Source organism: Ambystoma mexicanum, chromosome 3q (genome assembly GCF_040938575.1).
Source record: "Ambystoma mexicanum isolate Mex_15411 chromosome 3q, UKY_AmexF1_1, whole genome shotgun sequence".
NCBI classification, from domain to species: Eukaryota; Metazoa; Chordata; class Amphibia; order Caudata; family Ambystomatidae; genus Ambystoma; species Ambystoma mexicanum.
The window spans coordinates 63,326,642-63,339,282 of NC_090926.1; the positions used below are offsets into that span (position 1 = coordinate 63,326,642).

A 12,641-nucleotide genomic window follows, 5' to 3' on the forward strand; every position below is an offset into this window, starting at 1 on the left:
AATACCTAGCATTGTTCATTCGTGTTGCTTTAATTACAAGGTATAACCGCCTACTTGATCTAGATTGCAAAACATACCATCACTGTGTATGTGTTAGTGCGCGTGTGCATGTGAGAAGGCGCCTTTACTGTTACATCCCTGCTTAAGCACGTTTGCAATTCTCACTCACCTGGGGATTGATCCATGCTACGTCTTCTGCCAGAGTCCTTCCGGTCTATGACACGCACATCTTCCTTCACTTTAGCTCTCAATGAAAATACAGAGGTGGCAATAACAGGTCCTGTTTAACAAGCAATGAGAAAAGAAGAATGAATCTACATATGCAAGTGCAATGAGCAAATGCAATCGAGGTCCTGCCATAAGTGCAATGAGAAATAAGAAACCTTACAACCAATACAGCTTCCGTGGTAAAATCGAGCACCACCAGCGAGTTGCATTAAGTAGAAGTATTGTATAGAATATACATGCCACTGAGGTGGATTCTACAAAAGGCTAGAACAAGTCTGGGATTGCTTGCATGTCTGTGCAACGGGAATGGAGTACCAATACTGGTTTGGATATGGCTGATCCCCCTTCTACAGTGGCGCAGACTGACTCAAAAATGGAGGTTTAAAAAGGTTGCCCAGACCATTACCAGTAATTGGGATTCATTCTCAACCTTTCACCAATCACATTATTTGGTTATGCCAAGATGGACGCCGGGCACCAACATCTCCTACACATTCAGACTGGTACTAGAAAGGGAAAGCACATTTAGGTTAGCGTCAGATCTTCTCTAATATGAAGTACTATAGGTGATAGTCATTTGCTAGACTGTTCTAGAAGATGCTCTTTCTGAACATGGACGCAAGTGTACAATAGTAATAACCAAAAAAGAAGCAGATTGTTCTTTTGGAGGCTGTCAACATTGTTTGCGTGTATCAAGATTTGATTAAGGATTACTGGTTTAACACAAATTATTCAACAAATTATTCAGTGTTTCTATGAGCCAGTAAAAGCTTTGAAAAGTATGCAATTGCCTTGTAAAAGCCCTTGCAGGGCAAAACTGACGGCCATACAGTCGGCGAAACTGATGGCCATACAGTTGGGGGCACATCCATGAGTTATGTTTTTTGAATGAGCAATAACTCACACACCTTACTAACATAAGCACATTGAGTGGATTGTATTATGTAATTGTAGATCGTATTGGTATTGCTGAGTTTCTTTCCCTTTTAATGGAATTAAAAATACAATCAACATTGATGATTACTGACCAGTACTGTTTGAACACTGAAGGAGTGCATAGATTGGGGTAATTGTCATTTTATGCTATGAGAAAGGGCCTCTGTCGCGCCACCTTTGGAAAAAAAAAGAGGCAGTAAACTGTTGTGTTGGTTTGGGAGTACGTAGCCAACATTTTCTAATAGTTGTTGGCAAATGCCTCTGGGTTATTCCCAAATTACCTCATTTTTTCCTGAAGGAGTGATTATGTTGAGTGTTTACAGGTGGTTCTCTAGCATCTCTGGGGTGTGTTGTCCTTAATAGGCCTAGGTGTGTTATTTTCCTAGTTGTTCTTCCTTCTGCAGATTGCTGCAAGGAAAGCAAAACAAGCACGCCATCTTCTCGTGGGCTTTTAGATCTCTCACCATATCAAGATTGGCACTGGGAATTACCTTCCCCTTGTTCTCCTCCCCTCCTTTCCCCTACTCTCCCAAGTTCAGACCACTCCCCCGTCATGACCATGTCCATAGGCTACGCCCCCTTTATATACCCATGTTGTATTTTGGCCGGTGATGAGTCCACACATTAGAAAGCTGGTTATCAGGCATGTGACGGCGTTTCTCTAGATAAGCACCGTGGGCCTGCTGCGGTTCCCAAGGCTGATCACTGTCTCTTGGTTTCTCTATTCCTGCTCCCCTCAGCGTATGCCATGGGGAGTTCTGCCAGCATTCGTCCCTCCTTTGTGTGGGGTATTTTACTCATGAAACTGCTTGGCTTGGTCTTCCACCACTGCGTTCTGTGATTTCCTTCTGGGTGTTGGGGCAGTAGGCTTCCGTGGTCAAGCCATTCCTTATGTTCTCCACCGGTTTCCACTTTGTTCTGCTCCCGAATGGTATGTTCCTCATAGACTGCCTCCTTCTTGTACAATTTATTTTTATTTATTTTATTTATTTGCATTTTTAAAGCGCTCACACAGCCCAGGGGCATTGAGGCGATGCTACAGGAATATGTCTTAGTGGCATATTTAAAACGTGCTTAATACCCAGAGATTTCTAAGCCGGACACAAGGAACGAACCTGTGTTGCTTCGTGTCGTCCTGTTTCCAAGGCGAGCACGTTGCCACAGAGCTATCCTCCCAAGATTGCCCAAGACTGCCTGTGGAAGTGGCAAATGGCCCCGTAAACTTTCCTGGCTGGAAAGGTCAGAAGATTGACTCATCTTTTCTCAGTGACTGAGTACAGGATCCGGCAGCACATCAAGGACCAGCAGTTGAAAAGAATGTATGCTGCTTGAAGGCTGGTACTGGGGGCTCTGCCTGCAAGTGACGAATCCGGCAACTGTCTCCGGAACCCTTCCTGGCTGGAAAGGACAGACCTTTCCTCAGAGACCCTGGGTAGGGCCTCAAACACCAGAGGGAACGAAAGAAGCTGCCTTTGGCTCACCCTGTAATTTCAAACCGTTTTGAATGCTTGCGAGCTACACCGGCCCAAACATTGGGTCCCTGTCCAAAGCTTCTTTGAGCAAGGTGCCACAGCGGATTGTTGCACCGCACTGCATTACTGAATCCCATTGCACCAGTTGGACCACCTCAAAACCAGATTCAACACCAGAAAGCGTCCAAACGTCTGGTTGTACAGTGTCGTACCCAAAAACGAATATATTCAGCTGTGACAAATAAGACCCCACTCTTTACCTTTTGAAAAGGCATACCTAAAATACCTAAAATTGAACACTGCTGCAAATACAATTGCATATAAACTTCGGTCCTCATTGTCACAGGGACCCTTCTAACTAAAAGTCTGCATAGTCTGTGTATTTAATTAGCTGGTGTGTTGTTAATGTGTTTATTATCTTCTCTGTCAAATATCTACCACTCACGCTGGACTTGAATCTACCCATTTTGGGATTCCTGCAACCACAAAGCTGCTTCCTGATAGATATTGGTGGCCTGGTTTGAGAAAAGAGGTTAAAATATACATAGCAAATTGTGACAGATGACTGTGAATCACAGTAGAAAGTCAAAGGAAGCGCCTTTAAGAAAAGCAAATTCTCCTTCCGAGATTCAATATTTAGACCACATAGGTCAGCAATAAATAAGTACAAATACATTTTAATGATAGTAGATTCCTGCACAAGGTTCACCTGGATGATCTCTCAGAAGAAAGCAGACTGCAAATCAATCATAGAGGCACTACAGGTGTAATAGCCATGACAGCAACTCTGCCATTCCATGATGAAAATGGTCCAACTCTCAGAGGGAAGGCCCTGAAAAAGGCCTGAGTGGCTTTAGTGGCTTGGGGATCCGAGCTGCATTTTTCTAATCCACTTTGTCCAGACACCAATGGTGTAATCACTCCATAAATTATGCCTGACAAAATACATCCTTTCAATGGGACAGACCATGTGCCACTAGTAAAGAGCAGCTTAAATCATTTACCATGCCAGTCTCTATAGAGAGATAAAGCGCCATTTGAAATGTATTTTGGGAGACAAATGTTCATGCCTGATCTGCACACTCTTCTCCTTCCCCTCTCCAGACAAGGGAAACGGCTGCCAACAACACTGCTGTGGGACGCCCTCCGGATGGATGCTGCCGAGGCCCCTCCTGAGGGCATGCTCAAGGCACGAGACTCGGTCCTGGAGAAGATCCACAACAAGACTTTATATGGCCCTTCCAACAGACTGGAAATGCAAGTAGTCAGACTAAAGGGTTCCAGAACATCTGCCCTGCCCATGCTACCACCCAAGAGAGGCAGCAGACCGTTTATGTGGACCACCTGAAACCTTCTCCAAGTGGTTACTGCAATGTTACGGGCAACTCTCCACTTCCAATTGAGGGGCCTGCAGAAGAGATGGTGATTCAACAGATGACGGGCATCCAACATTATGTAGAATATGCCACACTTGTTCACAGCACATCAATTCAGTAATGTACTGAGGCTGTGCCCAGTTGGAAGCAGAAAGCCTCATTGGTTTCTAAAGCTATGAAGGAATTCTTTTGGACAGACGTTCTGAAACAAATTTATATTATGTTGGCAGTGTAATCTATTTGGTTATGGTCTTCCTATGTCACCTGCAAGCCAAGAAGTTGTTCTAAAGCCTTAAAGTACTTCACACATGTTAGAGAAAAGAGAGTTTCCAACCTCAATGCACATGTTCCCTCTAACCATGCCATCATTTAAAGCATGTAGTGGTCCAGCCAAGCTATGCAAGTTCACATTGTTTCTGTGATTAATGAATCCAAACTGTTTGCAACCTGTAAGCTTGTATCCAGAACTTAGAGACCTGTTAAGAACCAGGCTCCAGACATTTGCACAGAATGCTTTGTTTAATCCTTTTGATTATGTTTAAGACTGATACGGGGTCCCATGTGTGTTATGTGAGATATAACAATGCCTTTTTGCTTGTGAAGCAGGAACCCATCCAAATGCCCAAATACACTTTTGGGAACACTGTGTGGTAACATCCAAAATGATAGTACTCAAGTTCCCATATATGTCATGGTGAGTGACTTTTTAAGTCTGGCTCGTTCATTGGCACCTGAATTCTCCTCCCCTGCCCCACCCCCAGAGTACAAGTTCACTCCACAGCCCGATAGTGCACAGCACATGTACGTTGCCAATGAAGTTCTACTGGACAATTCTTTTCAAGCCTGAGTGAATAAATGTGGTGAGAGGATGTCCCTCTTCTGTCTACACGCTTCTTTGGTCTACACGCTGTCAACAAATATCACAAATTAATGGTGTTCACAAGTTGGACATGGCATGCAGATTCCCGCATTTAATGTATTTTTAATTTATTTAGTGCACACAGTAAAATAACCACAATAAAGAAAAACAAAATTGAATAACTTGATCAGTGACATATGAGGCATATGAGTTAATTCATAGAACAACAATCAACGAGGAGTTAAAAAGTGTAGGTTGTGTTTACCCAATAGCCTAGCCACTCATTACCCATTGATTCATATTTTGGCAAATTTATAAGGGCAGCCATGAGATCTAAGTACCCATTCCTCAATTTCCATACAGTTGTCGAGGTCCAGTTCTCATGTGGGAAGTTTAGAGGTATCTCTGGATCCCCATAATTGGACAAGGTTTCATTTAGCAACAATCAATGCATTCAATATATGAAGCTTCTCACAGCGGGTAGACTACTTCTCCCCAAATACCCCATAAAAGAAGCTTTGGATCTTCCGGAATAAGCTCTGGCAGAGCCGAGGCCAGTCTCCTCACTACCAGTCACCATTTCTGTATCTTTGGGCATAGCCAAATTGTGTACTAAAACATGCCCAGTGCGGAATGGCAATGTAAGAACTTCAGGCTTACCGTCCTGCCACATCTAAACAATAATTCACTTGGATAATATATTCTGTGTAGGATTTTGAGCTACATCAACCTGAGATGGGCCATGATTGTGATTTCACATGTAGCCATTACAGCCTCCTGCCAGACCTCCGCCTGCAAGGGGCCAACGTCTGATTCCCATTTCAATGTAAGCCTAGACAGGGGATGAGTGGTGAAGTTGAGCATCACTTGATACACGGTCGAGATAGCTCTTTTTGGGGTTTATTCCATATGAATATTTGCTTCAATCCTGCCTAAACCGGATATACTGTTATCTGTTTGAAGGCATAGGCATCGAATGTTGTCGCAGTTCCTGCTACGAGCAAAGTGTATTACCTAAAAGCACATCATCTAGGGTTTGAACCTTATTAGCCTTCAATACTCTCGCAAACACCAATATTTGGAGTTCGAGCAAGTCTTGGTTATTCCACATAGGGGTCCCCCTGGTTACCACTCCCTACCAGCCCATCAACTTATTGACTGTTCTCGTGATGCAAACGACCAGCTGCGAAGTCAGTGGTAAACCCTTAGTGTCAATAATTACATGTAGTGTCTGGAAAGGGTCTCCCAGTGGTAGGCTTGCTTGTTCGATTCTAATATGCTGACGGGGAAGGGTCACCATGCAGCCACTCATTGGCTATTGCATGTTGGGAGGCCCAATAATACCTGTGAAGATCAGGAAGATGGATACCCACCCAGACAAGGCCATAGAGAGTCTGCAGTGCGTTCCTGGGTTGTGCAGTTTGCCATAGTAAGTGTCTCAGGGCCTGTTCCAAATTGCAAAATTCACTATTAAGGATTGAGAAGGGGGTATTCGGGAGGATACATAAATATTGTGGACGTGTCAACATCTTAAACAAAGCTGCCCACCCTAGCAGCGAAAGAGGGAGGGTGGACCAAAATTGAGCATCCACAAGAAATCTATCCATGATAGGTGTTAGGATGCGTCTAATTGATACATCGGGATTGCCGCAAATCTGGATACCCACATATGTAAATTACTCTATGGCCACACAAAACCTACAGTCAACTGGAATAGCCAATGGTCATCCCTGAACTGGGAAAAGAGTTGATTTGCTCCAACTGACTCAGAGCCCACTGTATGTTCCGTAAATACATAGGACCTCCATAACCCTTTGGTTAGACCTCAGAGGTTCTCCCAGGAACAACAACAAATCATCAGAATACAGGTCCTCGCTAAGTCAGATAGCTAGGGGTTCTATGGGCATAATAAACAGCAGTGTGCAGAGGTGGCAGCCTTGTTGAGTGCTGCATTCCTAAAAGAAATAGCGCAAGGTGATATCATTAACTTGAATAGCTACCACCGGATGTGTGTTGTGAGGGGTCAGAAATGTGAGGCAGTGTCAAGACGTGAGCAACCGCGTAGACTAGAATACCTCTGTCCCCAAGTACCAGTCAGGGAGATCTTGGATAACTTGCTGACCGATTATTGGGTCCACAGGTGGCTGGAACAATGGCAGCAGGTCCCCAGGTAGCTGCAAAGGAAAACAGATTAGGTTATAGGGCACACAATGCTCTCTACAAGGTGCAACAATACTAGAGGAAACACACCAGCCAGTGGAAAGGCTGGGAACAGGCAATGAAGTAAGGGAAGGTGTAGGACCCCTGTAATACAGGAGACAATTCCCCACTAAGTGCGGTGAAATGAGGTTGTTTAGCTGTGGTCCAGCCACCAGGTTGATGTATCCAAAAGGATATAGTGCCCAAGATAGCTGCAATCAGAGGCACCAATGCTTTGAAGATGTTACTCCTTGCAGTGTGGTTCAAAGGTACCAATAGAGAATCCAAAGATCAATCCATGAAGTAAATCCGAGGTCGAGAAAAGTCACGTATCACAAAACAGTCCAGGAAACAATCCGTAGGTCGAGAACGTAGAACCAGAAGCAGGAAACGCTAAAAGCCGGCCGGAACACAGCTGAGAAGCGCTGTGTCTCGCACTGGGCGTTCGTTCATGGCCGTTGCTGTCACGACTCGCTCCCTTCGCTCCCGTTCCCACCATTTGGGGGCATGATTTGGGGTTTATTCCCTACTGGACTTTCCCTCCGAACTTTATGCTACAGTGCTGTGATGATTTGGGAGCGCTAAATCCCTATTTTCCCAGCTACTTCCCTTCCGGATCCATTCCAGGTTTTTGGCAGCCAGCATGCTTCTTTAACCAAATTACTATGCTTCCCAGAATGCCTGGCCCACTGCTCCACCTCCACCCTTGCAACACAAGGTTGGGTGGAGGATAGGTAACAGCTGTGGCGGCAGGTGCAGCAATCAGCACACCCGAGGCGTGTGCTCGTTAAGCAGCTTTAAAAGCCTCAGTCTTACTTCAGTCCAGCGCTGGTCATCGTTTGCAGTGTTCCTGTTTTTGACTAGTCCCTGGTTCCTGGTTCCTTGCCTTTGTACCTACTTCCTTGTTCCTGTTTTCTTGTTTCCTCCGCCCTGAATTTCGGATTCATGTGCTAATTGATTTCTGCTCTCTTGATTTCCCTTTTTGTCTTCCTCTGTTTGCAGGCAGCAATTCTCAGTGCTTTCCCCTTTTAGATGCAGCCCAGTTTGTCTGTGTTCTATATTTCTTTGACTCTGTCCTTTGCTGCTGTTACCCATTTGCCTTAGCCTTCCTCTTAGTTTAGTTTCCTGTCTTTTCCTTGGAGGGATAGGGAGAAGTTTGCATAGGTTATTTTGTTTTTCCCCTGCTCCTGATCCTTACTTTCTAGAGGATCCATTCCATGTTTTCCACTGCACTTCTGCATTTATTTTCCCTTTGATTGTTAGGTGTGGTGTGCGGTAGTAGCTAGCTCCGGTGTGAATGCTTATGTTTTCCTCACTATTTTGTAAACACTATTCCCACTTAGGTATTTAGTTTTCCTTCCATTGCTGTTCTAGCCTTTCGGGGTCCCAGTTTCTTCAACAGGATTCGTGGGCTAGCTGACATTCAAGAGGTTTATCTCGTCCTCGTGAGTACAGTTCTTAAGTTCCCTTATGTAATACCATCAAGAGTGTTAGTACACAGATCCTGTCATTGCTTGCCCTCCACGTGGGTTTAGCGCTGTCAGTACCTGTAACAGCAATTGGGGGTAAGGCGCTTGCCGACTTTCCTCGCGGTCAGGTGCTTACCCCACATCCCTTTTCATATATTGGTTTTGATGTCACACTCTATTTGCACTCCTGGGTTCTAGCATACCTGAGTCGTAGTTCCTGGGTGCACATTTCCCTTGCCATATTCGCTGCCTTTGTACTCGCCTGACTAATCTTGACAGTATGACCAGCCCAAAATTCCCATTGAATATGGCAAGTTTAAGAAAGAAAGGCAGCAAGGCCTCTAACAAGTTTGTACAGAAAGCTTCCCCTACATTTACCTATGACAATCAAATCACTAGTCCTGACTCCAATGAACTCCTTTGTCACAAGTGCTGGGATATAACGGAGATTCCTCCAAATCAGATAAGTCTATGTCCTCCTCCCCTTTCTCCTCACCTGTTTCTTCCAGAAGATTCCCTCGTCTGTAGGACTTGCCTCTTGGTCTTTTCTTCTTTGTGAAGAGATAAGGTCGTCCGCGGGAAGAAGCCACCCTGATTCCCTGATAAACAGGAAAACAGCCGGCCCCGTCCCGAAGATGCCAGGAAGAGAGGAAAAAAGCAGCCGCTTAAAAAAAACCTCTCGCCGGATGTTGTTGATAACAAATGCGTGCTGGAGGAGTTGACTGGAGAGTCCGGAGTGCAGGTGAAAAGCAGGAAAGTCTTTCCGAAGCTGTAAAGCTGTAGTCTTTGGAGTTGTAGCATGAGAAGCCCGGGGAACCCGGGATGGAGGAAAACACGCCACTGCCAGATACCGGAACGAGATCCGGAAAACAGGAAGGAATAGAGGAGCCCCGAAAGGCACGGGAAATCAATAGAATGGAGTAAACAGGCAAAAAAGGAAGGGAAGAAGCAGAAGAAAGAATCTCTGCTATAGTTACTGAGTCAACTAGGTAATAGAGGAAGTACTGAAAACACAGTAGCACGGCAACAAAGCGAAAGAAACAAGTTGCAACGCACAGAGCCCAGAGAGGGGCGTGGTTAAATACGGAAACAAGAAAAAAGGCTAGACCGATAAACCAGGAAGCGGAAGGAAAAGTAACACAGAAGAAAAAGACTAGCCCGCCAAACCAGGAAGTGAAAAAAGAAAAAACACACGGAACAACTAATGGCGCCGCCAACGCCAAGCCTTCCATAACCGCCAGCGGCCACCAAAGGACGGCGGCATGACAGTATGCCCCCTCCCAAACGGCACCCCCCCCGGTTTACCCGGGAACAGACGGTGAAACCGCTGAATAAATGCCGGAGCGTGAACATGAGACACCGGTTCCCAGGAGTCCTCTGAGTGTGGATATCCTTTCCAGTGGATGAGATACTCCAAGCGATCCTGATGATAGCGGGAGTCCCTGATGGAGGCCACCTCATCCTCATCAGAAGGAACCACTTTGGGAACCGGATCATGCGGCAAAGTGCGAAGGTAGGGATCACTCTTGTATTCCCTAAGGAGGGAGGAATGAAACACCGGATGGAGACGGTGCATATGTTTCGGCAACTGGAGACGGAAGGCCACAGGATTGATCTGGCGTAGAATAGGGAAAGGACCCAGATAGCGGGGTGAAAGTTTAGAGGGGTGTAGCCAACGAGGTAGAAACCTAGTAGACAACCAGACCTTGGTGCCCTTACGCCATGCCGGAACCGGCTGGCGCTTAAGGTTGCAGTAAGATCGGTACCGGAGACTGCTAGCTCGCAAGCAACTCGTGGCAGACTTGTGAGCATCCGAGATACTGGTAAGGAGGGCATCAACAGATGGAGTTGTAGAAGGAGGAAAAGAGAGAGAAGGAATAAAGCTAGGATGGAAACCATAGGAACAAAAGAAAGGACTGAGACCAGTGGCACTGTGCTCTGCATTGTTATAGGCAAATTCTGCAGTAACCAACAGACTAACCCAATTGTCCTGTTGGGCATTAGCGAAACACCGAAGATATTGCTCCAGAGTGGCGTTCGTTCTTTCTGTCTGTCCATTGGTCTGTGGGTGGAAACCGGATGACAAAGCTCGTTCCATACCCAGTCTTTCACAAAGTTCCTTCCAGAACTTCGAGGTGTACTGAGATCCCCTGTCAGAAATAATCTTGTCCGGGGTACCATGTAAGCGGAATATTTCCCTGGCAAACACTGCCGCCATCTCGGCTGCAGTAGGAAGACCCGCCAAAGGAGTGAAATGTGCCATCTTGGTGAAGCAATCGACCGTTACCATGATGCATGAACAACCTTCTGAAGGTGGCAGATCCACGATGAAATCTGTAGAAATAACGCACCAGGGTCTCTTCGGAAGGTCCTGTTGTTGGAGAAGCCCTATTGCCTTTTGAGTGCTGTACTTTGATCGACAACATACAGGGCATGACTCGACGTAGGTTGTAACTTCTTTGGCCATCCCAGGCCACCAGAACCTGCGAAGAAGCAACTCCAAGGTGTTCTTTACACCTCTGTGTCCCGCTGTTGGATCATCATGGCACCATTTTAATGCCGACTGACGGGAGATGCTGTCTGGTAGAAATAGTCGTTGTTGTTGAAAACATAAACCACCTTGCATGGATAGATCCTTCGGAAGAGGGTTAGTGGACCGTGTGACCTCACGGACTCTGTCCAGAAACGAATCCACAGAACAGATCACTTTAACGTCTGGTAGCATGAGGCTGGGAAATTCCTTCAGAACCCTGTCTGGTACTCGTCTTCTGGAAAGGGCATCAGCAAGTATGTTCTTGGAACCTGGTAAGTAAGTCAGTACGAAATCATATTGGGAGAAAAAATGTGCCCAGCGAGCTTGACGCGAGTTGACGCATTCCATCTTCTGCAGGATCTTAAGATTTTTATGATCTGTTCTGATCTCAAAAGGATGAGTAGCTCCCTGTAGGAGATGTCGCCATTCTTCGCATGCGGATTTCATGGCCAGAAGTTCTTTTTCAATCACCGAATAATGTGTTTGACTGTCGTTCAGTGTTTTGGACATGTAGGCAACGGGATGTTCTAGCTCCCCATGTTCCTGTAGGAGAGCTGCTCCAATTGCTGCAGAAGAGGCGTCAGTCTCCACAATGAATCTTAGATTCTGATCTGGTTGATGAAGTACCGGGGCAGAGCAGAATTCCTTCTTGAGAAGTTGGAAAGCCCGGTTTGCCTCAGAAGACCAGGAGAAGGGCATGGATGACTTCTTTAACAACCTTGTAATGGGAAGAACTCGATCCGAGAATCCTTGGATGAATTTGCGATAAAAATTGGCTAGACCTAAAAACCTTTGGACGTCTTTGATGGTATGGGGTGTTGGCCATTGCAAGATGGCGTCGGTCTTAGCGGAATCCATGCGAATACCTTCTGAAGACAGGATAAAGCCAAGATAGTTGACCTCGGAGACTTGAAAAATGCACTTGTCAGCATTGGCCTTGAGTAGATTGTCTTGCAATCTTTGAAGGACTTGGTGGAGATGTTTAGCATGAAGTCGAGCGTCTTTAGAATACACCAAAATGTCGTCGAGGTAGACGACAGCAGAATGGAAAAGTAGATCGGAGAAAATGCGATCCATGAATCTCTGAAATACAGATGGAGCATTGACAAGACCAAACGGCATAACACAATATTCATAGTGACCGAAGGGAGTGCGAAAAGCCGTCTTCCATTCGTCACCGGATCGTATCCTCAAAAGGTGGTAGGCTCTTCTTAAATCGATCTTAGAGAAGATCTTCGCCCCTTGAACAGCTTCTAGGATGTCTCCGATAAGTGGCATGGGATACCTATCTCTGAGAGTAACTTGGTTAAGACCCCTATAGTCAATGCAAGGGCGAAGTTCATCGGAACCTTTCTTTGGAACAAAGAAAAGCGAAGCCCCAGCAGGAGAAAACGAAGGTCGGATCAGGCCATGATGTGTATTTGCATCCAGGTATTCTTTAAGTGCTTTCTTTTCCTTAAGAGAAAGAGAAAACATCCTTCCAAAAGGTACAACAGCATTGGGCTGGAGAACGATCTGACAGTCCTCTGGTCTATGAGGTGGTAACTTCTGAGGACCATCGTCCGTAAA

General features: G+C 45.7%; 1 protein-coding gene across 5 annotated transcripts in view; it reads right to left on the reverse strand.

The window, feature by feature from the left end:
* The window catches only part of LOC138582116 (zinc finger protein 154-like), a 282,557-nt gene that overhangs the window by 73,620 nt on the left and 196,296 nt on the right, over positions 1 to 12,641 (reverse strand). For all 5 annotated transcript variants that reach the window (XM_069653101.1, XM_069653099.1, XM_069653102.1 and 2 more), the window contains one exon: positions 170 to 280. In XM_069653101.1, the coding sequence (XP_069509202.1) occupies positions 170 to 280 (111 nt within the window). The remainder of the gene's footprint in view (positions 1 to 169; positions 281 to 12,641) is intronic.